General features: G+C 42.1%; 5 protein-coding genes across 5 annotated transcripts in view; 2 read left to right on the top strand and 3 right to left on the bottom strand.

Annotated features, from left to right (window-relative positions):
- Window positions 1-68: 68 nt before the first annotated feature.
- Window positions 69-25,729, top strand: part of LOC108033792 (neuroguidin) — a 38,635-nt gene continuing 12,974 nt past the window's right edge. Inside the window, exon 1 of the mRNA XM_017108402.3 lies at window positions 69-683. Within this exon, the coding sequence (XP_016963891.1) occupies window positions 675-683 (9 nt within the window). The 5' untranslated portion in view covers window positions 69-674. The remainder of the gene's footprint in view (window positions 684-25,729) is intronic.
- On the bottom strand, window positions 3,506-5,372 carry LOC108033791 (uncharacterized). The gene has a single exon (XM_017108400.3). The coding sequence runs from the start codon at window positions 5,271-5,273 to the stop codon at window positions 3,921-3,923; it is 1,353 nt and encodes a 450-aa protein (XP_016963889.1). The 5' UTR covers window positions 5,274-5,372; the 3' UTR covers window positions 3,506-3,920.
- LOC108033789 (ABC transporter G family member 20) lies at window positions 10,447-18,364 on the bottom strand. The gene is made up of 10 exons (XM_017108397.3): window positions 18,221-18,364; window positions 13,579-13,700; window positions 13,089-13,511; window positions 12,935-13,028; window positions 12,528-12,874; window positions 12,059-12,474; window positions 11,820-12,006; window positions 11,328-11,593; window positions 11,186-11,272; window positions 10,447-11,124 (listed from the first exon to the last, which is right to left on the bottom strand). The coding sequence occupies exons 2-10, from the start codon at window positions 13,680-13,682 to the stop codon at window positions 10,913-10,915; spliced, it is 2,136 nt and encodes a 711-aa protein (XP_016963886.1). The 5' UTR covers window positions 13,683-13,700; window positions 18,221-18,364; the 3' UTR covers window positions 10,447-10,912.
- Window positions 18,221-18,787, bottom strand: LOC108033793 (uncharacterized). Its single transcript, XM_017108403.1, has 2 exons — window positions 18,741-18,787; window positions 18,221-18,557 (listed from the first exon to the last, which is right to left on the bottom strand). Exons 1-2 carry the CDS (start codon window positions 18,776-18,778, stop codon window positions 18,257-18,259), a joined length of 339 nt encoding a protein of 112 aa, XP_016963892.1. The 5' UTR covers window positions 18,779-18,787; the 3' UTR covers window positions 18,221-18,256.
- On the top strand, window positions 23,833-25,612 carry LOC108033790 (phospholipase B1, membrane-associated). The gene has a single exon (XM_017108398.3). The coding sequence runs from the start codon at window positions 23,966-23,968 to the stop codon at window positions 25,310-25,312; it is 1,347 nt and encodes a 448-aa protein (XP_016963887.2). The 5' UTR covers window positions 23,833-23,965; the 3' UTR covers window positions 25,313-25,612.

Below are 25,729 nucleotides of genomic sequence, written 5' to 3'. Positions count from 1 at the left end.
AAATATATCGAATAAAGAAAAAATTTCCTTGTGCCGGCGGTCTAATTGCTCGAACTTCGCGCGGTCACACTGCCAGCAGCTGATTTTTCATCAGAACGTCGGGGAAATTGGGAAATCGTCGGGAAATCGGAACAGGAATAAACAGGCTGGGATCGCGTTCGGTTCGTCTGGCGCACGGAAATCGAAAACAAAAACCACGCTGAACGTGAATGGCGCAGCCAACTGGGACTCGCACAATGCAGTAAAAACACAGAATAAAGGCGAACCAAGGAATAATTCCGCGATAATCACAGCAAACGACTTGAAACCGCGTGTCTTTCGTTTCGCTTCTCCCGCCTTTTCGTTGCACTCCTCCTCCCACACTCTTCGCCCCGTGCAGCTGCGAGTGCGTGTGCGTGGGTGCTCGTACAACTTAAATTAAATTCAATGAATTCGGCAGGCCGTGCCACAGAAGCGCAGCCAAAAAACAAAAGTGAATCTACCACGTGCGCCGCTCTCTCGCGTCTTTGAGTTCAGTCGTTGTAGTTGTAGCCGCCTTCGTTTTGTTTTGCTGACGTCTCGCTCTAACGGTTCCCTCCGCTCCGCGCGATTTACCGTTGCCCAGCCGCCGAGCAACCGGCTTTGAACATTTGGATTAGGACTCATTAACGGGACTCCCACACTAGGACGACAAAATGGTGCAGGTCAGTGAAGGGTCCTGTTAAAAAATACACTGAAAATATACGGTTCTATAGGCGATTTGCCGTACTGTTCTGAGCTTTCAGTCTACACTTCAAATTTTCTGGAAGACATTCCTAGTTTTTTTGAAATTCTCAATAGGCCGAGAATTGAAGACCAATGGTGTTTTTAACTTATAAAATCGTAAAATATGTTACTGTTTCATAAATAATATAATTCTATGTTTTTCAAAATTAATATTATTTGTAATATTATTTATAAATTGTTTATGTTTTGTGAGGTCAAACAAAATGTGTAGTTCATCAAAACTTGATTAAAATCTGAAAATAAATATTTAATTGAAATCTTAAGAGTATGGTATAGTAAAATATAGTACAATTTTCCATTTTGAAACAAATAAGGTTAGATGATTTTTAAGATGTAGATTTAAAAGAAAAAAAGGAAATTAATTTGCTTTTAACAATGAATTAAAACATACATACATCTCGAATCGTAAGATACTTTATCCAGCTATAGCATTGTAGATTTTATAGTTTTGAACAACAAAAAAAAATGGATTTTTTATAAACTGAGATTTCAAAAAACAATTTGATTTGAATAATTAACAAACGATGTTCCTCAATCTCAAAAATTTATCGTTATTGGAATATTTATATGAATGTATCTAGAACACAAGGGGAAAATTCTGGTTCATATATTATTTCTAAACCTTTAAAAGAAATGTTAACTAAAAGGAAAGCATTTATAGAGTTTTTTTTAAAAAACAAATGGAAAAGGGTTTCATCAATCACTTGCTATAAAAAATTCAAAACAATCAGGATTGCAATACAAAGTTCATATATTTTACTAAAGAGCATTGTAGCTATACTCTTACGTTTTTAATATTAATTAACTCTTAAAATTTCAAATAAGTCAAGGTTTAAGTTAAATGTACTTCAAAACAGTTGCCTAATTCTGAATCGAAAATCCCACTAGCGAGCGCATGTCAAATTTTCAACAAAAGAAGTATTTTCCGTTTCCCATACAATATATTGTAATATTCCACCCTGTCACTGACCTTTTGACGCCAACCCCCGTAATCCCGAAACGGGACACCAGGACTGAAAATGCACTTTTTAGCGACCATCCCGAGTCGATTCGCGCCTCACCACCCAACTTTGGCCAGCCTCAACCCACCCAAAAACCCAGCACAACCCCCACTTCATCCCTGGTTGCACTTTCCGAGCGGAAATCAACCACCAAGGCGGACAAGTTCCAAAAAATATGCTGCCGTAGGAAAATATGGCTATTAGATTTGGTTGGTCCTGTTTCGACGTCGACAGGACGGCCTGTACAGGTCGGCCTGCGAGCATAAAGCACATAAAACGGTGCATTTAGTCGATTTTCCATCCAACAAGGCAGTCGAACTAAAAAGAAACTTAAATATGATGGCCTGTTTGGGGATGCAGCTGGCTGACACCCTTTAGCAAGTCAAAATAAATATATATTTATTTAAATCAAGTTGGTAGTCTTAATATAACACCATATTTGTATAAAACAAGATGGATTCATAGGGAAATACTAATAATGATATAACTTTTTAACTATGGATTGAATAACAAATCTAATTAACTAAAAAGGATGGAAATTACTTTTTGGCTAAGGTTTTAATTATCAGCAGGTTTTAATTATAACAATTAGGAATTCTTATTTATTTTCATGACCATGTGTCGAAACTATCTTGTTGGTACCCTGTAATCAGGCCCATGTGGAGAGACGAATCCCGGTTAGTCACCTGCCGCCGTTTCCCCGCGCCAAATGAAGTTCCACTTTTCGATTTGAAATGCGTTTTGCGCCTGCCCCGCCCAACTGTCCACCCAGATCCCCCTGCGTCCACCCATCTCCTCCCCCACCGTCCCCACATCCTCGTCCACATGGTCGTCAAAGCGCTTTTTACCCATTACCCATTTGCATTTGCCGATGGCCGGGCCGAGGAGTAGGTCCTTGGTCCTCGCAGTGGGGTGGTGGGCGGTTCTAGTGGGTGTGAGTGGGTGGCCTCACTGCGTTTAGCACTGCGCTTTGGCCTGCGTTCAATAGCCAAAGCGAGCGAACATTTCTGACGTTTGACCAAACTTTGTTGTTGTTCCACTTGCTGCAAAGGCAGATGCAGCTGTAGCTGTAGATGTGGATGTGGATGCAGCTGCATCATCTGCCTGCTCCGCTCCTGTGGCTAATGGTGAACTGCCGGGCAGGAGGAGGTAATAGGCACTTTTGTGCCCCGATCCCCGCCCATCCATGGCGAATGCAAGCTGGAGTCTCTTATTTTGTAACTCCGTGCGCCAACGAATGTCAAAAGCACAAAAATTTCAACGAGGATAACAGACACGGACGCATGCTAATCAGGACAATTAAGTTAAAAGCAGTATGGATGCATATGGCCGGGTGTGTCCTGTGGATACTTTAACCTAAGTTCCGCCGGCAATAAGCGCTGGAAAAGGATGTCGATTGATTATAAGGCAAAATCATCCATTTCCGACTTCCAAGTGAGCCTTATTCTTGGCCCTACTTTGAAGTGTGTCATTAAAGGAGCACACATTGGCACGGGGCCACAATTTTGAGATTTTCGGAGCGGGATGGGATTAAAAAAGTATACCATATACTGAATTTGCAGATAAATGGAAGGGCCTTTGTATTTTTGCAACTCACCGGGCAAACATTATTTAAGGAATCTAAATCTTTCTTAACTTATCATAGGAGTCTACGAATCTTTCATTTATACACTGATAAAAAATACAATATTCAAAGATTTAAACCTGATTCTTAATAAATATATTATATATTCTTATTGATGGGATCTAACAATTTATTAATAAATAGCAACAAATGTTTAAGATAGTAACAAAGCAGTCAAACATTTGTAAATTGGTTTGCAAAAGAACATAACATTGTACAACTTGTTTCCCTCAGTCTGTTGTCAATTCATGATTCTCGTGCATATGCCTTCTTGTAGTGTTTTGAAGCCTGCCAGCTGCCTTTGCAACACATTTCCTTGCCTGTGGAATACTTTGTCTGCCACTTTCAAACGTCGCCACCCACCCAACACCACCTCTCGAGTAAGGAAACTTATCCTGGCAAATGGAAAATTCTTGTTCGTCCCCTCTTCTCTATTCGATTCAATTGCTCCTCTACCAATCTTTCGTTTCTGATGTGCTCCGCTCAGATCCCATTTTCTTTTGCCGGAATGGACTTCTTCAACTGTATACCTATTGATCTCGGAGGCTGCGCTCGGAGTTTGAGAAGCGGAGATTGTGGTACAAGGTGGTCACCGAACTCTTGGGGGCTGAACTCGGTACTTGGCTGCTTGAGGACCAGGTGCGGACCAACCTTCTTCTATTGGGGGTCAACTGAAGCCGCTTGCTCTGGCAGTTCCAAGTGGAGGGTCGATTGAGATGGCTCGATACTCGACACTCACAACTAAAGGCGTGTCCATTCCCCGCATCCCTGGGCTCCTGCTCCTGCTCCTTCTGGCGACATCGCATGTTGATTGTGTCGAAACTGCCATTATCTTGGGATAGAAAGGGTTCTTCAGCCGAATGATCAACGCCACCGCCTAAAAATCTGGATACAATTTGCGCTTCAGTCAACTGGTTATGCTGGTGCGACGATTCACGATAATCGCTTAGGTAACGAATGCATTTGGATCTCAACCAGCTAATCAGCCAATGAAGTTCTGGCCAGGGAATGAGCAGTGAAACACAGACCCAACCGAAGGCCCTGTGATCGGAGGCGGTCAGGATCAGGCAGTAGGATGTGGTCCTCAGGAAGCGATAGTGCAAACGTCGGAGGATAGAGCGCTCCCATAGAAAACATAGCCGCTGGCAGGCGGATTGGGTCAACCAGGCGCCGCCTATCAAAGCCAAGGTCATCGTAGAGGGTCGTTCCTGCAGCACCTGCTTGAAAATCCCCTTGAGCGTTCTCAATTCCAGCGATTGCTCGCTGCCGGATGATACAAGGGTGAATCCAACAACGACCAAACCCGCCAGGTGGGCACCCACTGCCGCCGCGGAGCAGTAGAAACCGAGCAGTGAGTCCGCCAGGTGGGGAGAACTCACCCACAAAACGAGGGCAAAGGTGAACTGCGCGAAGCGCTCCATGTCGCAGCCGATCTCCTCGAGTGTGAGGACAAACGGCTCGTTGGTGTAGATGCCATAACAGTCGTGGGAATGGGTAGCCAGTGAAATGATCCGGGGTTCCTCCGCCGAAGATCCCAGGGGCTTACCTTCGTAGCACTCATCCAGCTGTCGATGCGCCTCGTAGACTTCCCAAACGGAGGTCCCCTTATACTGGCTGTAATCTGCGCCAGCGGCTATCTTCAAGTGCAGGCGGCTGCTCTGAAAAACGTTCCACAAGGTCAGGGATGGGGGTCGTTGGCAGTAGACCTGCACTTGGTTGTGCAGGTACAGCATGTTGAGCAGCGTCTGTCCGTCCTGGGTGTGTGGTTCACCAGGTCGCAGATAGGTCGCCAGATGCTCGTAGGACCCGTCGTCCTGGCTGGTGATCAAGGACGACGTGTTGAGCAGCCCGAGGAGCACGAAAACGAGCAGCGAGGTCCACATTTTGTGCTCTTGGGAGTAGTTTTTTTTTTGTATAGATATTTTTCAAATTTATAGATTTTGGGAACTGCTCTTAAACACACCTTGGTTTGGTTGGTAAGTTTTGCTGTTAAAATATATTGTAGACAAATCCTTTTGTCAGTTTGTTCACCGATTGCTAAGCTGATATGATATATAGAAACGACTACACTTATTTGAAACCATAATGTTATTAATAATAATGTAGCACTTCCGGTTTTCCAGATATTGATTCAAGATTATGCCTAGCTCGAACCTCTACAGCTCTTGTTATAGTATGTATTATAACCAAGTACAACTCATGTTTAAATTTATTGCAAAGCATCTTTAAGACACTGAGGATCCAAAGTGGGCAATGTTTGCCCACGAAAACATCTCGGGCCCCCCAAAGCTTCCGTTTCCCATTCAGAATTTTTTCCGAGAATATTCGGGTCCTTTGTGCCCCATTTTCCTTCAATTTTTCGTTGTCACTCCTTTCGTACGTCTTTCGTTCCACTTCTGTGCGATTCCATGGGCTTTTTTGTTCCCGGACATGTTGCGTATGGGCTGATGACTGACTTCGGACCACGAGTACTAACTACTACGAAGGGGACACGGGTAAAAAAGTCGCTACTACGAGTGTGTACTACCACCAAACCCCGCTTGGGTTTTTTCGCCAAAAGTCAGGGGCAACAAAGAAGAGCAGGAACAAAATAAAACCCGGCGCTGGTTCCATCAAAGTGGAAGTCGCGGCCTGCAAAGAATATAAAAGCAAACCGAGTTTCGGAACAAAAAACGGCGAAAGTCTCACAGAAAAAATCGGTTAGGAAAAGCCGGGAATGGAAACTGGGGAAAAGCTGAAATCCCCACACAAAGTGGTGAACGGGAAATAACAAACAACAACAAACACGGCGGGCAAGAGCAACTGAGACGGCAGATATTCAGAAGGAGAGAGAGAGAGCAGAGCAGCATGCTTTTTTGCATTATGGCCAAAAATCGAACTGGAATTTCTGACATTTTTTCGCCTGCCCAGTTGCCTGTTGTTGCTTTTGGTCCAACTCTGCTGTGTGGCTATCATTGCGTTCGTTCGGAACGCACGAGGGGGATTTCCCCGTGGGGAGTGGTAGAGGGTGGTGGGTGGGGAAAGGAGACTGCCGGTGGCCTCATGCATTTTCCGTGTTTCGTATTGTGCGCAAAATAAATTGGTAAACAAGCGAGCAGGCCAGAAAGAGATGGGCTCAGAGAGAGAGCGAAAGAGAGGGAGGGAGGGGGGATGTCCTGGTCAATGGCGATACATACACGACATCCGGATCGTACATAGTCCCCAGTGCAGTTGTGTGCAGGTCCTCGTTTTCCTCCCGTTTTCCCGACTGCATTTCCCCGAGTGCTGTTCGCCCACTGCCGCCCACTCATCCACTCGGTCTCTCTCTTTCCCGCTCTCTGGAGAATTGCACTCTGTCCCCCAGCTGCCACGACCTCCTGACTCCCCGCACTCAGCCCCCTGCCGTCTACGCCTCTTTTTTATATTTTCTGGCCACCGAAATAGGCTGCGTCGCTGTCGCTGCCGCCATTTTCGCCAGCTTCGCCGGCCACGTTTTCACTCGCACCCCCACGAATCACCCATCCCCCAGCGTTTTCCACCTCCCTAGCAGGACCACCCCCTGCCCACGTCCCTCCGCTCGCGCCTTTTCCCCACGCATGTTTTCCAGCCGTTGTCGTTGTTGTTTTTCTGGTCGCTGCATTGGCTGGCATTTGGCGAGCACTGCCTTTTGTGCACAGTGAGCCAAGCAAACCAATCTGCCGAAACAAAAACACCATCCTAACTTGATTACTCTGCGGAGCTTTTAGTGTGGCTGTATCAATGCGCGATGGGTGGCTGAAGGGTCACACTGGCAGCAAATTGGATCTTCAAATCCTTAAAAAGAGTATACAATTAGTATATTATAAATCAGTATAGTATAAAGTTAATTGAGGAATATACAATCCGATCTGATTAGGCTTAAATGAGTATATTATAAATATTTTAGACTAACATATTTTGAAAATTATAAAGTTGCAAAATTTGAATAAGACATGTAGTTTATATTACGCCACGTTTGTATAATGCATTTTAATTTAATTTCTTTATTTTTCTTGCAGGTAAGGAAATCCATCAACCACGACCACTGTGCCAACCCAATCAGCAGTTGCGCCATATAAAACGATTGAAACACAGCGCGACATTTCTGTTGCTGTTGCCACTGCTGCTGCTGCAGCAACCTGATGTAGTTGCTGCTGCTGCTGTTGCTATGTGTGCCAGGCAAAAGGCCAAACGCATGTGTGGCCAGGACGCAGCTGCCTCCCCGTGCTCCGCCGGACAGGGAGCTCGGAGCACAGGACTACATAGGGAGCGAGCGAGAAGGATAGCGAAAATCGAACACAATACTCGGGCGAGTGAGTGCAACGACGACGAGCCTATGTATTAAGGCTTCCTCTGCACATGAGAGCCAGAACCGAGCCGGCCTGCCCGTGTGTGGGGGCATGTGGGTGGAGAGGGGTGGACATGGGCAGAGGTGGGAGGCCTACCCTACGCATCGGTAGCTGGCCTGGTAGCCACCTCAAAAGCGGCAAACGCATCGAATGCGCATTGAATCGAAGCCCAACGTTGATTGTATTATATTGGCAGAGTTCAGAGAATTCTCCCCCGGCCCGTACCTCTGCGCCTATCTCCCTGACCCCTCCCACCTGAATCCAATCCCAGTTGCAATCCCAATTTCTGCCACCCACTCGCCATAACTCTGGTTGTCCGTCAGACATCAGTTGAACGGCGTGCACTTAAATGCCAGTGAGCCACTGTGTGTGTATCTATGTGCGATGTGGTGGGCTGCTGCTGCCCCCCTTTGGGCGGCCCCTGCCATGGAGCAAATTGAATAAACTCCCCAAATCAAATTTTTCTCCATTTTGCCGAGAGAAAGAACTTTGACTGACATGCAGCAGCAGAGGGTGTAGGCGATGCCATCTGTGTGTATCTTAGCCATTTAAAGGGTCAATGAAATGCAAAAGTCGGCAATGATTTGGGGTCCTTTTCAACTGTAGAGCCCGGCGAACTGTTTGGCCCTTCGAGCTTAATTGTGTCATCTTTCACTTTGACTGCCAGATGGTTTTATTTTTTAAAAAAGTTGCTCCTCGTCCGTTGGCAAAATGTACTGGCTTTTATGGACATTGGTCATGTTTACCGAATAGGTTTGTCGAGGGAGAATAAAATGTAGGTGTTTCTTTCTAAGGATATTCTTTTTTTAGTAATCCATAATTGGAATGTTCATATATAATGAAGGGGAGAGATAGTAAAAATCCCATTAAACAATATAGACTTTTATTTTTGTTAAAAGTTATAAGAAGGCATTAGGGAAATCGGATGATATCCAAGCAAGACTTAAGTTTTCTAAGAATACTTTTATTTCTCTTCCATGAATTAAAACTCTTGCATATCTTTGATCTATCTATCTGCATAACCACTTCGAAAACGAATTGTACAAATGCTTCACTATGTTAGGCCATCCTTTTAAACACTTCCTGGTAAGCACCTAACCCACGACTTTAAAATTTCCTTTGTTCTCAACCTAAATTACATTTAAATATTTACACTTTTCCCTTAGAATTTGGGTGTTTGTTGTGTCTGGCAGCCTCTTTGCGAACATCCGTGTGAGTGAGTTTGTGTGCTGAGTTGATTCAACTTGTTTGAAGGTCAAATTACGAGAACATTTTACTAACTTTTCTATTCCCCCTCCTTGCAACGTAAATTTTGAGGCCGAAAATGTTATATGTGCATATATATGTGCCTGAAATGGGTCAAAAGTTGTAACAACACTTCCACTAGTCTGGAGAAAGTGTTAATTCAGAGTTGTGGGAAGTGATGGGAACATGAAAGTTTTGGCTTTCGAGCTTGTTGATATGGTTTTTGGTTTTGGTTTTATTCTTGCCAAAGTTTAAACCATTTTTAGGCCAAATTGTTTTAGCAGTCGGCGCTCGAGTAAGCTTTTCAGTTGCCTACTTTTGGGCATCTTGACCTACTCATGCAACTTAGTTTGTTGTCAAAAACTTTGTTTTTTAAAGATTTTGTCGGTGTGGTTAGCTGTTAGGAAATCCTTGTGTGTGTCAGGCGGCAAAATTCACCAAAAAGTTTACTTCGTTTTTTGTGTAAAGGACATTGCTGTTAAAGTGGTTTACTAATGCATATCAAAGGGGCTTCATCAAAAATTTCAAAAATTTCCCGAATCAAGATAAGTTACATTTCCTTACATTCTGCTTTAGTAAATCGCATTGAAAGAAAGAATAATCATAGCCTGAAAAATTAAATACGATTTAGGATATTGTTGTGTTTCTAAAAACGTTCTTTTTAAATTTAACTTCTTTATGTCGCCTGACATATATACGTATTTTGTTTATTTCCTAAAGGCATTCCTTACCTTATAATTCATTTTAGTAGTCAATTAAAAACCAGGTTCAAGTGTACAATTTGTCACAGTAAATTCTACAATTGCACTTCTCATGCATATTCCTTAACGTGGCTTGGCAACAAGTTCTCTCTTGCAGCGTGCACATTTAATGCAAGTTGTATGGAAAGCAAACTAAATTTATGCCACCCATCAGTCGGCACACCCACAAGCACTCGCTCACAAGGACACCGGGGACTAGAAGGATGAACGAACGTTGGCTTTTTATATATTTTTCCCTGCTCTCCTTTTTCGTATTTGGCAAAGATAAAGTTTTGTAATAAAAATGTCTGCCGGCAGGCCCCGAGAAAGGGGTCAGGGGGCGTGGAAGCCATCCGGCCGGGCAGACATTTTGTCTAGCTCTTTCGAGCCGAAGTGTGTCAGCAACTTTGGCACGTCCTCGACATTGTCGTCGTGGATGTGTCCTTGTCCTTGGACCACACACAAGCAAGCAATATTATATAGAAAAGCAAACATGCATTTATATATATCAGGATATGCGCTTGCAGGAGGTTTGGTGCTTCAGTTTTACGCTGCTTGGACTGCACATAGAGGCAGACAAACTAAAGTTGTTGGACTTTTTCTTTTGGTTGATAATTTGTTAAACTGCTAGTTATTCCTTAATGGTCCTCAAAACTTATGCAGCTTTAACTTATGTTGCTTTCAATCATAAGATATACTGCCCAAAAGAATTTCTTTGATAAACATTTAATTTAGATTTTTATTTTTGGTTGATTTGAAATTTCGATTTACATAATTTCACATTTCATTAAATTAAAAAATATACACATCCTACATGTGAATAAAAACTTTGCTCTGTACTAGTTTTTACTGAGTTTATCAATAATTTGAAGACGAAATTTAGTGTTGTCAATGAGTACGAATATGTTTTCCTGTGTATTATAAATATTTTTGTGAGACACCCTTAAGACCTTATGCTGATTTTAGTACAATCTGCCACGCTTAGTGACGACTTCCTAAAAATGTGTTACGACTCGTTGGTATGAATGTGATTTTTCCTTGTGTGATGAGAGTCTACAACATGCGAGTGATATGCTTCCGATAAGTATTAAATTAGAACGATATGCACAAAAGATCACCTATCAAAAAATGCTAATACGTTACAACTAAATAAAAGGCCCCCGAAATTAAAGAATAGCCCAAGAACCGACATTACGCCTTGCGTTTGATACCGATCAGGCAGAGAACGAAGAAGATGATCGTCCAGCCGGCCATGACCAAGAAACCGTTGTAGACCTTCTCGTGGGTGATGCTCCAGCCCTTCTCGATGACGTTTCGAGCCGAGATGGAGGGAATGGTGAAGGGTAGCACCATGACCAGATCCTGCAGAAACTGCGGCATGCTCTCCAGGGGCCACAGAAGTCCTGCAAGAAAATAAAATCAATGATCTGAAGTTTTGGAGGCCTACAAGACCGGAAAGCCTACCGCAAAGTATGATCATTGGGTAAAAAGCGCCAGTGGCCACAAAGTTTGCCTCGGTATGCGATTTGCAGAATACAGATATGAAGAGACCTATGGGGATAATAGTGTTTTAAACTGTCCTTTTTCGGTTTGTTTCTGATCCTACCAAACAACATGCCACAGAAGGCGGTGAGCGTTAGCAATCCAATCAGCGTTGTGGTATCCCCGTTGTTGTAGGTATCGAAGACCAGGCCAATGTACATGATAACCTCGAACGACTGCAGAGCCATGATGATGAGCTGGGTCAGAAGATGGGCCCACAGCATTTCGGTGGCCGAGACACCTGCCAACAGGGTTCGGTCCCAGATGCCATCCATACGCTCCGAGATGAACACTGCGGCCGTCATCAAAGTGGCCAGGAAAAACACCATGCTATCGATACAGGTCAAAAAGTTAGTAAACGCAAACTCTGCACAATGCTACAAGGAGTGGTGAGAAGTGGAAATTTAAGGAAATGTCGATTAAAGCAAAGTTCTGATCTCTACTCCCAACGAAGTACCAAATAATGGATTGCGGTGAATTTCATCGGCTCATAAAATAAAAGACGTAAAAATGTGAGAGGAGGTTGGATGGTCCATCTGGTGGATTTCGTACTCACGTCATGACCACTCCCGGGGCACAATACTGCTGGAACTCGATGTCTGCGCTGCCGAAGATCGGCTCCTGGAACTGGACGGGCAGGTCGACAATGGCCGCGGAAACATTGCAGTCCTTCACAACACTGCGCATGAATGTGCTGAACTTGTCACGGAGCTTTCGCTGCATGAAGTACGCCACTTGTTGATCTGCGGAATAACCTTATAGATTTAAAAGACTTCGGCCTGGCCATTGCTTTACCAGTCATATCGATGTGGATACTGAGCTCGGCATGGTCGACGGCTCCGTCACTTGTATGGATCCCGTCCTCCAGCACCGAGAGAATCGATTCGCTAAAGTTCTGGGCGAAGTGCAAGTAGCCAACGGTTGTGGCCCGCTTTGCATCGCTCAGGGCGTCTGCTTCGCTGGAATAGTACTTCCGCGTGGCCACGTCGTCGCCCAACTCGCGGATGTATCTGCAGGATAGCTTGTTGAATAGACAGCTGTCGTTTTCGTCGTCCTTGTACACTGTGACCAGACTGTCGTTAAAGCACTCCCCGTAGCTCTCCACTTCGCCGGAGTAAACTCCTATCTCCAGATTCGTGGGCGTCTTTCCAATGGCCAGGTAGAAGCAGGTCAGTTGTATGATGGGGAACAGCAGCATGAAAATAATCCCTCTGAAAATAATGGTATCAATGGATATTCTTCTTGGTTGCCGGTTTCAACTTACGAAGGCTGTCGGAAAAGCTGCACGAAGTTCTTCGTCATCAGGGCCTTGACCCTGCCCTTGGTGGTGAAGAAAACCTTTTTGCGGTTCTCGTTAGGAGGTTCCTCCAAGGGAATGGGTTGCTTTTCCGGCGTGTTCGGCTCGTGGGTATCTATGACCTCAGGAGGTAGGATAGCAGTCGGCAAGGCCTGGTTCTTGTTGTGGTCCATGATTTGGGCCAGCTCGTCTTCGTTGCCCTGCCGCTGACTCAAAATGAGAAACGCGTCCTCGATCGACTGGGTTCCAAACTTGATCATTATGTTGGTGGGTGTATCTTCGGCCAACAACACGCCATTTCGCATAAGACCAATCTAAGAGAACAGCGGGGGCAATGTATTTTAAAGAATTCTGAATACTGCTTTTTGACTTACGCAATTTGCCTGTTTGGCTTCCTCTATATAATGGGTGGTAATGATCACAGCCAATTTGCTATTTCTAGTCGTCTCTACGAGAAAATCCCAGATTCTGGGGGGAAATACAAAAATCGTTAGTGTCAAGGCGAGGCATTGACCTTTCTTTACCCACTTTTCACGCAGCATGGGATCCAATCCCACCGTGGGTTCGTCCAGGATGAGGAGCTCGGGATCGTGAATCATGGCGCAGGCGAAGGACAGTCGTCGCTGCTGTCCCCCGCTGCACTGCTTGATCATCTGCCTAGCCGGTGGCAGCTGGAGCAGCTCCTTGAGCAGCTTGAACTTCTCCCGGATGCGCTCGTCTGTCAGGCCGTAGATGCGACCAAAGTAGAAGATCGTCTCCTTGACGGTCATCTCCTCGACCAGGGCGATCTCCTGGGGCATGAATCCCACCCGAGATCCCGGAACACCGCTTCCCGGCTCACCTGGCTTAACGCCCAGCACGGAGACCTCTCCCCCGTTGAGACGCCTCTGGCCGACAATGCAGGAGAGCAGGGTGGTCTTTCCACAGCCCGAGGCTCCCAGCAATCCGTATCTGACGGAAAGATAAAGAGGCAAGGTATTAATATTGGGATTTGCCGGTTAACTTGAATGCCACTCACATGGATCCCCGCATCACGTTCATGTTCAGCTGGTTGAGCACAATTTTGGGATTCGATTTGGAGCCATAGTACTTATAGCCATTCCTTACTTCAACGGCCGCCATTTTGACGTGGCTTTTGTTCTGTGGAATAATTATTATACATTACTGCATGCATCGATTTCTTGAGAAGTTTCGAGGTGCTTAACCGATAAAGACGGATTACTAGGTAGTTACTTTTCTAAGAAAAGACATTTATACACCTATTTTAAAGCGTTAAAAAAACACAAACAAATGTCGATCAGCTTAAATTTCCATTTAAATGAGAAATATTATAATCACAAAACTTCGATTCGAGAATTTTGATATACTCTGTAAAGACAAGAGTAGAACCCCTCTTTTCTACGCTACTCAGATCATAAATCACTTGCGTCAATAATAATTTTCTTAATTTGGTTATGTATTTTATTGGTTTGCTTGGCTTTATGACGTACACGTGTCGAGGCAGTTAAGCACTTGTGCGGTCCAAAATAATTTTCGGGCTTTCTATGTGTGCTCTAAGTACTTGCTAATTAGCCATCTCAGTGGTTGAATGAACGTGAAAAAGAAATCTGTAGGTTCTGACTAGCTTAATCAAGAATCGTGGTTCATTGGCCTTCTAGTTCAAAAAGATAAACCAAAGATAAACCAAATCATAAAGCACTAATTTGATTATATAAATTATAGCTGCAAAGATGTATCGGATACTTTACAGAAACCTTATTTTCCGCATAACCCAATGTGAGTAAGTCCCAACCTTGCGAAGGCAAAGAAAAATCTTGAATAACAACCATATACCATATAGAAGTGTCATATAGGCAAAGATCAACGTCAGTACAAATGCATTTAGAATAAATAAACACCTCGCGGACTGGGCTTTATTTGTAAAAAATATACCATGAGAAAGGGGTTTAAGGGGCACTTAGTAACGACTGACTTGTCAATTGGCAGAGCTCGTCATTTGCATGTCGAGACAACTCTAGAATGTGAGAGGACTGACAAGTAGAGTGTGGCACCTAAATAGGAAAAGGTTCGTTTGCATAGCTAAAACTTAAAAAATCGTCTGAATGTGTCGAAGTGAAGTTACTTCCCTACGACACACTTGGAATCGGTTCTCGTAATTATTCTAGAACTAAAAGCTTATTAAGTTATGATAATACATATTACCTAGAAACAATCGTTTCTCAGAACTCAAAACTCCCTCGCATGTAAAGTTTTTAAACAGCTTACCACGCCCTTCGTTCCCACAACTTGTGACTGATACAGTTTTAATGTAAAAATTTCTTCCACCTTTCCTAAGTGCTGTTTAAAGGTTGTTTTGGACCGGTTTAGATTTAGCACTTGCCTTCTTATTTGCATACGACAAAGAAGCAGTGTTTTTTGCTCAAGGGTTTCAGAATATGCAGGTACATATTAATCTTAAATGGTATTAAGATTTTATTTGTATAATAGCCACTTCTTTAGTTGACAATCGGCACATAACATTTACAATAAATTGTTATTTTTGTCTCTCCCGGTTGACATACGACTAGAGATTCCTAACGAAAAAATCATTTAACTCGTGTATATATGTGACCTCGCTAATCAGACTTTGACCCACTTAGATTGCCAACTCATGCTTTAGACTGAAGCCAACAATAAACTACTTACTTTACTGCATTTGTAACTATTTATCTGTATTACTCATGTATTTATCGTGGCATGTTAAAGGCATATATGCGCATAATCAACAACAAAATCAACAATAAAGTTGAAAAATAAAAACCTAAACAAACCCGCCCATAAAGCGTTCGAAAGTATAACCTGAAAGGGGAAAAATAAAATGCTTGCCCAAAAAAATAAATTGAGTAAGGTAAGTAACACACAGTCGTGGTCATAACTTTATGCCCTGTTTCTGTTTTTTATGTACCGCTGCTGGTTGCCTAACATTGCAAATCATGATGCAAAGGACAACTATTTCAGCTCGATGTCGTTTGGGTTTTATTGTCTTAATGCGCATCTTTCGAGTCGAGTAGATAAGCGTGGAGAATTGCGGCTTGGGTTGGGTATAATTAAAACCCATTAACCCGGAGTGACATAGTTTGCTATGGTCGTTTGAAAAACAAATGTACAAACACCTGTATAACATTTACAAATGATGTCTTTACCAACCAAAAAATTAGTCAAAATATAGAGATTTCTATAGGGATTTTGAATCCTATAAATCTTATTTGCCGCCTTTATTCGCATGAAAAATCAGCCGGCACTGATCGAATGAATTTCGATATTATAGTCGATTTTCCAAAACCGACACCTGCCATAATAAAAATAAAAAAACCCGAAATAATTAACAAAACAAAAAAACCAAGAAGCGGCAATAACAACGAACATCAAGGTTGCCAACTGGTTAACGGACGCCGCTGCTGCTGACGTTGTAACTCAATTGCCAGCGGTTCCAAAAATCGGTGGCTATATTTATTGATGTCTTTTACGTTGGTGTTGCCCGTGGCTGCCTTTGCCATCTTGTCTGCAGTCGCATTTTATTTTATTTGCCAGTGTTTTGCAATGTTTGCAATTGAGCTGAGCTGAGCAGCGCTCAGTTTTGGCGGCCATGAGCCCCTTAGAAAAGAGGGACAGACCGCCAAATTGCTTTCTCAGCCCCCCAGAACTCAGCCGCGAGCATGGCCAATGGAGTAGGTAATTATTACCAAACGCGTTGCTAAATGGTCAGCAAGCTGGCTGTTACCTTGATGCAGTTTAACGGCTTATTTAGCAGGCCAAGCGGATCGGCAGCGACTCAAGTCGCCTAGTCCCAGTGTTAGTGGGTATTTAGTTCGTGCAGCATGATGTTGCATCTACGGCGGCAGCAGCAACAGCAACTCGAATCGCTCTCGCTGGCCAGCTGAGACTCCTGCCGACTGCTTCCTTCTCATTGGCAGTCTTTTTCACAATTTTCTTCTTTCTCTTTCATCGTTTTTGTGGCATGGCCACTTCTTATATAATGCCACAACAATCATTTCGGTCAAACTGCAACGGCAACTGCAGCAGCAACATATCCACAACAGCTGTCTGCCTCAGCTTGCCTGGCAGTGTTTAATCATTCACCTTTCTACCGAGCTACATCTTTGCCTATCTGATCTAATAAAGTATAAATTATTTGATTAGCTTTGGATAATATAGCAGTTATTACAAATAAGAGAACTACAGTAAATAATCCTGCAACTACCGACCATAAAATATGCAGAGGCATGCTTATTGTACAAGTAGACTAATCATGTTTATTCATAGAAGAAACAGAACCTCTAAAATATTATCTTAAAGAATATCTTAAACAGAACGTTTTGTTTTAATGCCATGAATGTTGAATATTTTAAGTAAATAAAGATTATAGCTAATATAAAGTTAATACTTTCGGTGTAGGGTTCGTGACAATATCTTTGAACCAATTAAGGTGTATCTTATTTAAAACTCATCTTATCGACTCGAAATCTATAATCGACTGTGAAGAATTAATGTATGCTTAATATGACAAACAATAGTGGCTTTTTTATGATTATTTTATACCATAAGTTATTATTTGAATATTAAATTTGATGTATCGGATGTAGAATCGTTATAATTAAGTAAATGATTATGACTTTGTATCTTGCCCAAGCGTTGCTTTTGTCAATTTGATTTTTCCCATTGAATGCACTTGTGTGTTTTTGTCATTATGCTTTTCATTGAACGTTTTGTCCTAGTCGTTGTATCTTTAGTTCGTCATTACCGCTTTGTGTGTCACAGTATCTTCTTATTTTTTTACAAATCCTATATTTTTATTCATTTGTCATTTGAGGAAATTACTGTGGCTAAGATACTAGTTTCCACCTGCTAACATCAATTTCTTCGTACTGCTCCGACTCCCACTGGAAACGAAAAAAAAAGCAGAAATCATTGGGACCCAAACACACAGAGATAAATGAATGGATGGGGGGCACTGTTGCAATATTTTGCATTGCTTAACCGCTGCCCGACTCGGGCGAGCTCCGTTCAGCTTCGAGTAAGCTTTTTCCGAACACTTGATATTTATTTTATTGCTAAACCTTTATTTGGAGAAGGCAAACAGAACGCCGGAAATATAATAATAATGTTAGCTGTCTCCTTGTCTCTTGCGTACTTCATGTGCTTGGTCAACATTTTTCTCTATTTAATGTTTCAAAAATTAACACCATGTTTTTTGGCTCGTGGCCGTAGATCTTCTTATGTACACACAACGAAAATCACATACACTGGGATGGAATACACATGTGGTCATGCTTCGAGGCAGTCCACTCAAGTTTGTGTTTTAAGTCTTTCGTTTTTCTTTTTTCATGTCTGAGTGAGCGGTTTTTCCCATTCGATAGCGTTATTTGGTTTATCAAGAGCACAAACGAGAAACACCAATTTTTATTCAAAAGTTTACACTCAATGCGGAAACTCAAGTAAAATTTGGTTATTAAATGCTCTCACAGGGATTTGTCATATTTCACGTTTAATTTTGGTTTTTAAATTTTTGGTCATATTTAATCACATTTTAGTTGTTCTGCAATATATTTTAGTTAGACACACAGTTTTAAAAAGTTTCCTTTCTCGGAATACAGATATGTATATTTATTGGTTGACCGTACCGTATAAATCGAGAGATTTTTCGCCTATCTTCCAACTTATCGTGTTGCGCACGCGCGCTTTTGGTGTTGCAATTTTTTGAGCGACTTGTGGGTTCTTTTTCTTTGCTTTTCGCCGACTTTTAAGAGTGCCTTTTTCCGTTTTTCATTCAAGGGGCTCTTTCCCGATCTCCGCTTGCCACAAGTGTCGCTTGCAAGCTCCGTTTCTCGACTGAGTTTACCCAGTGGCGGATCGCGTACTCGCAAGCTCAATCCGTCCGAACCGCCGAGCCAACTCAGCGCAGTGATCGCTTCTCTTAGCTTTCGGCAGTCGCGACTCGCGACGCTTTTCAAAGCGGTACTGAAAATAAAAAAGTTTAAGTATATGCAGGTTTTTTTTCTTGCTTCCTTGAGAGAGTATGAAAAAATGAAGATAGATTGTATGAAATAAAATTATTAATGCGACACAACGCAGCACTTTTTTTTATCTATTCGTTTTTTATGTCTGGTTGTACTGGTACTTTTTACCATCCACGCCGGTTACCTGTAAACTTCTACAAACGTGTAGATATGTGAATTCATCCTTATAGAGGTAGGGAAAGAAAGATTCTGTATACATTCATATTTAAGAAAGGGCATTTATATGGCACTGGATTTAATGAATTATTCAGTTTTTACCTTTCTATAACCAGTTAATCAACAACCAATTGACTCGTAACCAACTAATTGTTCCTCCATTTTATTTGCAGGTATGTGAACGTCACTTTTATAACGATTATTATTCTGCGGTGAGTTCAATTTTAAATATCCCTGTTAATTGCGCGTTTCAAATGGTATGTTTAGGGTTTAATTGACAGACAATTCATTTACAAACTCAATATAATTAAAAAGAAAAGAAAACGTAGGTTTTAAAATGATTTTTTTTATATATTTGTGATAACAAAAACGAAATGATGTTTAAATATATGTTTCAGTATGTTTTTTAAATAGTTAATCTAACAGTTGAATTAGAAAATTGTCATTTGAACAATAAGGAAGGTTATTTTAGATTTGCTTGATATGATTATTTTATCTACGCGTGGCTCACCTTTGACCGCCACCTTCGTGAACTTAAATTTAGAATAGGAATGCTATATGAAAAAGAAAGGTTGAAGATACAATGCTTAATATAGCAGCTTCCGTGTTAAGGGTTAAACGTTAATTGTGTCACTTTTTAAATGTCTAGCTTCGAGCTAATATAAGTATAATGGCTAAAGCACTGAAACAGAGTTCACTTGATGAACTTCAAACCGAGTTTACCCCTAAAATGGTCTGGCCATCTCATAAGCTAATGCTTCCCGATAATAATTAATCTTATAAAGAGGTACGGACTGGGGATCAGGCTATGTTCAAATGACATAAAAGTTATGTTTGTGCTAATAAGTGTGTTATCCGTATTTATTTACCAGTATCTTGAATAGCTTTGCTTACACACTTTGTCGGCTCGACCCATCTATTTCCTCACTGCAAAACTTATTTGTGTTAAATTACTGATTTAATATGCATACTGAGTTAACCTATTTGCCAACCATTTAGCCCCGATTTATATTTTTTCCGAATTTTTGGGATGCTGCTTGTTGATTTCTTGTTTTGCCGAATTGCACAAGTGTGCAAAAAAAAGAAATAGTAACAACTTAGGGTTTGGACAAATTGGCTTCGTCCATTGTCTTACTCAAGCATAAACTTTATGGCACTCAAAACTGGCTGGCTCGCTCACATTTCGATAGCTTTCGGGGTTCGAAACCCTCGTTTCCATGCGAAACAAAAGGGGGCAAATCGAAGTTCAAGTTTCTCATCCCATATCATCTTTTATCTGGCACATGCTTCTTCGACTTCTGCTTGTTTCAGCTCCAGCCATTGGCTTTTAACATATTTTTCGTGTTCAAGGCCGTGCGCTGGCGCTTTCTTTTACAATAGGCGACCTTGAAGCCGCGACTACGACTGCGCAAGCGGCCTGGTACTCGCTCTTGGCCAGCTCGAACTTGGTGGCTTGGATTGGGGGAGAGGGCCACCATGGCAGGTGCCTCTGGAGTTTGCACGCCGCGGTCGTGCTGACGTTTGTTATCACAGAGAGGCAGTCGGTCAGCCGACAACTAACCCACTTAGGGTATGTTGAACGCGCCGCTGACCACCGTCGTCTTCGCGGCCCACACACTCGTCTGCTCACCTGTCGCCTGGCCCTCTGCCGGACCGGGGTTTTCTTAACAGGCCTGATAAATGGCAACTTTTACGAAAAATATAGCAAAATGTTTAAAATGAAACCAGCTAACAGTTGTGCAAGTGTTGACTGAATGCCTACCTTAGACCAGCACATCCGTTGGAACAGATAGCTTCTTCAGGAATTCTCTTTATTTTGTAAAAGTATTCGAAACTGAACTTAAACATTGGGGTATGAGTTGTTTGTGTTTATTTCATTCAAATGTTTATAAAATATTTAGTTTTTGATTTTTTAGATAGTTGTGTTTTTCGCTTTTTGCAAAAGCAAGATAGTCAGTTTCAAAACAAAATTATATGTCCTAATTCTGATCAAGAATATATAGTTTCCCTTTCCTCGTTATTAAGCATATAAGCATATGATATATTTGTCATTAAACTAAATAATGTAACTGAAATAATATATCTTTTTTAATTGCCAACCTCAATTAACTGTCGTGGAAAGTCAATAACAACAAAAAATGCAGTTACAATACCTTAGATTATCAAAACACGTTTTCCGTAATTACGATTTTAATCGCCTGTTACAATAATAAACCCATAATTAAAAACGTTTCTAAATTTATTATAAATGGCACTATTGACCAAATTCAAATGAAAAGTACAAGTAAACTTTATAAACTTTTTGAAACTTAGGTGTTTATTTCAACCAAAATTATTTGTACTTTCTGACAAAAAAATATACTTTATTTTATTAGGGGAATTATTGTTAAACAATCATACTATTTTAGACAATCTGGCAACTCGTTCAGGTTTTTAAAACTTTATTAATTTGTGGAGTGTGAGCTTTCGAGCTGAGCCGCTTTAAAAAAGCTTTTACTAAAACTCTTAAGGAACCAACTTTGTCCAAAATGTTTCCCTATTTTTGTAAAAGCAGAATAGCGCAAGACAAGCTATTCAGACAGACACATTGTTTACAAATTAGTCTTAATTAGCATAAAATGCATATGTACTTTTAAATGAAGTCAGGACCGGCACGCTGGCAAAATTGCTTGAAGAAGTAAGCAAAATGTTGCGTGCGTGCTGATATGTTGCTGCAACAAAAACGAAAACAACTTCACTTAGCAACACTTAATGAGTCTTAATTAGTTTAAATGAAATGAAGCTGTGGCACTTTTATCTACACAGTAGGCGGGACAAAAAGCAAGTAACTTCGTTATTTATTTAATTGAGCTTCATTATCATATTTTTTTATTTTCCAGGGAGATTAAACATAAAATAAAATTAACATTATGTTAAAAAAATTGCCTTAAAATTTTAAAAGTTTAAATAAAAAAATGTTTACTGAATTTCAAGGCTTTTTATTTTTGAGTGCAGATTGCTGTTGAGATCAAACTTGCAATTAAAGATTAACAGATGTCTAGGAGGGTAATTGCCGTTGATTAGAAATTAATACATTATAAAATTCCAGTTCTGTAGGTTTAATTATTCCGTTTAGTTTGACGTTCATGTTTATTTACTACTTAACAACAGCGCTTGCTTAATTGAAATTCATTTTTACTTGCCCCAGTACTAGGTAATCATCAGATGAATAAATCTTATTTCATAGTACATCGATTTATTTAATTTTTTCTACATAGAGAAAAAGGTTTAAGATTTGCAAATATGTTTGATATATTAAGCTTCTGCCTTTTGAAAACATATATATCTGCATTGAGCTTCAATTTTGTTTTTAGTATAATGAGAAAATACTTTGCTTTTAAGAAATGCTAGTAAATAAAAAGAACATAAAGTGTTTCGTATAATAATTTTTAAATTTTTAACTGAATCGTTTTCCTTGTACTCTCAGAGTATCAGTTTAGTCTGGTCAGTAAATTGTAAATCAATGAAGTGGACATTTCAATTTCAATAATTATGATTTCAGAGAGTAATATCAGCGCTAAAAGGTGTTCATTAAAAACAGGAAAACTAAAGGGTGCTTACCCGCTATAAATATTTATTAAACGCTAAAAACCGGCGTTCCCGGCCAAAAGGTTTAGTTCCCTAAATGTAGAGTGAAAAGTAAATATTGAGTTTAAGGTTTGTAGGAGCATGTCGATAAAATCGAGATTCTGATCTGCCCCAACAAGGGGGATCGCATCGCCCAGTCCGTTAAAGAAAGGGCGGAGGGAGGTCGAGCGGAAACCGGAACCCCAGAAAAAATTCCATCACGTTCAGGCCCCTTGCTGATGGCCGCAGGCTGTGTTTACAGCCTTCAGATGACACGCCTCAAAAAAGAGCCGTCGTGAGTCAACCTGCACAACATATTTATAGATCACTTTACTTAATAATATTTTATTTAAATTATCTTGGTTGTGTGGGCAATAACCGCTATCAAGTTCAGCAAAACGGATATGTTTTCGCATAGCACTCAGGTCTCAAGACTCTGCTCGAGAGATCCAAACAAACAATTAGCTATTAACATTTTAAGCATTGCGGGCAACAATTACATTACCAACTTACTTAAGCTTAATGTGCAAATATTTTGAACACTTTTTGCTTGCGTTTTCATTGCTTGAAATCATGCATGAATGGAGAGTAGGAGATCTAAGGAGAAACAATTTCAAACAGAGTCGTAGCTGAACTCAGAAACAGATTGAACTTTCAACGTCTTAATGCTCATTTCATTTTTATGGGGCTGCCGAAATGATATACTAGAAGATTTTTATTACCATCTCAGGTGTAATTGTATTGTTCTAAAAAATAATTATCACTTTATACCATCAAAAGTGAATCATATAAGAGGAATATTGACAGGCGGAAGCCAAAAGAATGTCGTAAAGAATTTTAATTGGGAAATAATGATTTAAGGGAACAACCACCTTATAATAATATTTAATTTGGCCGAAGAAAACCCCCGAGAACTTTAACTCAATGACCAGATTTGTAAAATTCGGTCGGGAAAGGGTCGCCCTAAAGATCCCCAGCGCAAAGTCTACGCCCCTGCTCGGGCCAGCTTCTCTATGGCTTCATTTAAATTATATTTATTGTTTCGTTTTTTGTATACACAAACAACTGTGCGTTTTTCGGCATGTTTTGGTAGCATCCATGTTTTGCCACAAGGTAATTATTTTGTATACTAAACTGTATATTGTTTAGGGCATTTCTTTGTTTTTGCTTTCGGTCAACATCTTTGAACCGCAGGGCACTTTGTGTGTTGTAGCCAGAGGCTGGTGCTGCTATCAGAGCGCTCTGTCATTTTTATGATTGTTAATGTCTCGGTCAACGCTTTTAAGTCAAGTTCTGGGCTCCCCGCCTATCCCGTCCCCAGCCCCATCCCCGGCGCTGGTGTACGACTTGTTGTTGGCTTTAATGGAAAGAAATGAGTTTGAGAGCCAGTTGCGAACAGAGTTGCGAGGGGATCCGGCCTGTGGATTCACATGGTTTGTGGCGGGCATTAAAAACGATCGACACATTTGCCTGTCGGCTGAGAACGCGTTCAGAAGTTCGTCGGGTGTGAGCTTGCTCCAATGGATAGGAAGTACTTCTGCTGAAATCGTACTGAAAATACCATGTACTAGTTGTTTGCTTTCCAAAATGGCAAAGATAAATTATATACTGTGCCTGTGCTTGTGGTTCTTTTTGCTCTCGGCTGTGCTATCATCTGGGAATCGACGGATTCGGCGACAAAATCGATCTGATCGACTGCTGGCTGACATCGGAGTTCGTGCCCAGTCGTATGATCCTCGAGTGCCGGAGAATGGGATACAGCAGTACACCGACATTGACCAGGATCTGCGGCATTTATTTACCAACACCCGGCAGACCACGCTGAGATGGGCACTCAACAACATCGAGGCGCTGAGCAAGCGAGGCAGACGCGAAGGAAAGCTCCAGGTGCCGGTGCCGAAGAAGGTGCCCTTCTTCTGTCCCACGAATGGTACGAGATCAGCCAATCCTCCCACGTCCATAGAACATCTGAGGCCAGGGGACATTGATATAATAGCTGCCTTTGGAGACTCCCTGTCGGCGGGCAATGGGATTCTGTCCAACAACGCCATCGACATGATCAACGAGTTCCGTGGCCTGACCTTCTCGGGCGGCGGTCTGGCCAACTGGCGAAGGTTCGTGACCCTGCCCAACATCCTGAAGATATTCAATCCCAAGCTGTACGGCTTTGCGGTGAGCAACAGTCTGGTGATCAACCACCGATCCTCGCGGCTGAACATCGCCGAGCCGATGATCATGTCGCGGGATCTGCCCTTTCAGGCCCGCGTGCTCATCGATCTGCTGCGCCGTGATCCCAATGTGGACATGAAGCGCCACTGGAAGCTGCTCACGGTGTACGTGGGCAACAACGACATCTGTTCGGACCTGTGCCACTGGGACACTCCGGAGAGCTTCCTCGACCAGCACGCCCGCGACCTGCGCCAGGCACTTCGGCTGCTCCGCGACCATGTGCCCCGGCTGCTGATCAACCTGATCATTGTGCCCAACATCCCAGTGGTGCTGAGCACCATGACCAAGGTGCCCCTGCAGTGCTTCGTGGTGCACCGAGTGGGATGTCATTGCCTGATCAACGACCGGCTCAACAAAACCGAGCTGGCGGCACGCATGGACACCCTGATCCGCTGGCAGCGGCTGGACATGGAGATCGCCCGACTGCCCGAGTTCCATCGCCAGGACTTCGCCATCGTCGCCCATCCGATGCTGGCCAATGTGACGGCTCCCACAATGCCCGATGGGAGCACGGACTGGCGGTTCTTCTCCCACGACTGTTTCCACTTCAGCCAGCGGGGCCACGCGATCATCTCGAACCTGCTGTGGAACAGCATGCTCCTGCCGGACGACCAGAAGCCGCGACCTTCGAAAGTGCCCGAGCTGTTCGAGCGGGTCGTTTGCCCCACTGCGGAGCAGCCCTACTTTGTGGTCAGGCCCAGTTGAGGGCCTCGTCTCCCCAGATCAGGAGCGGGTTAAGTTACTTGGTTAGGCTGTCTGGTGAACTGTTTAGCATGTCCAGTCGGGTGTACACAGAGGAAAATTACTGGTTCGATTCGGTATTCGCATATCAAGGTAGAATTAAAAGTATTTCCAATGTTAAAGAACTGAATTAAAAATGAGATGTAAGACCATTTCACTCCAGTTTCGCAAATATTGTTGCGGAGTTGATTGGATAGTGCAACGTTAGATTTTACGACTTTTGTAATAACTTATGATCCTGGGCTTAAGAGAATAAATACAAATATTTATTGCCAATATATAAAAATCAATTATTGAGTTAATGTTTTGGACAGCATGGATAAATAAGTGTTTGAGGAGTGTATCCAAAATTTCATTGGGACCCACTGCTTGGTTGTGCTA

Source organism: Drosophila biarmipes, chromosome 2L (genome assembly GCF_025231255.1).
Source record: "Drosophila biarmipes strain raj3 chromosome 2L, RU_DBia_V1.1, whole genome shotgun sequence".
NCBI lineage: Eukaryota > Metazoa > Arthropoda > Insecta > Diptera > Drosophilidae > Drosophila > Drosophila biarmipes.
Note: the sequence above shows the minus strand (reverse complement) of the source record. Positions and strands in the feature narration are given on the sequence as shown.

Bases quoted from the DNA above. Each gene is read 5' to 3' on its own strand.
- LOC108033793 (XM_017108403.1), bottom strand. From the start codon at position 18,778: ATGAATTCACATATCTACACGTTTGTAGAAGTTTACAG. The intron at 18,558-18,740 runs GTAACCGGCGTG...TTTTATTTTCAG, and splicing joins ACGTTTGTAGAAGTTTACAG to TACCGCTTTGAAAAGCGTCG.
- LOC108033790 (XM_017108398.3), top strand. From the start codon at position 23,966: ATGGCAAAGATAAATTATATACTGTGCCTGTGCTTGTGGTTCTTTTTG.
- LOC108033791 (XM_017108400.3), bottom strand. From the start codon at position 5,273: ATGTGGACCTCGCTGCTCGTTTTCGTGCTCCTCGGGCTGCTCAACACG.
- LOC108033789 (XM_017108397.3), bottom strand. From the start codon at position 13,682: ATGGCGGCCGTTGAAGTAAGGAATGGCTATAAGTACTATGGCTCCAAA. The intron at 11,273-11,327 runs GTAGGATCAGAA...TTATCCCCATAG, and splicing joins CTTCTGTGGCATGTTGTTTG to GTCTCTTCATATCTGTATTC. The intron at 11,125-11,185 runs GTAGGCTTTCCG...ATTTTCTTGCAG, and splicing joins CCCAATGATCATACTTTGCG to GACTTCTGTGGCCCCTGGAG.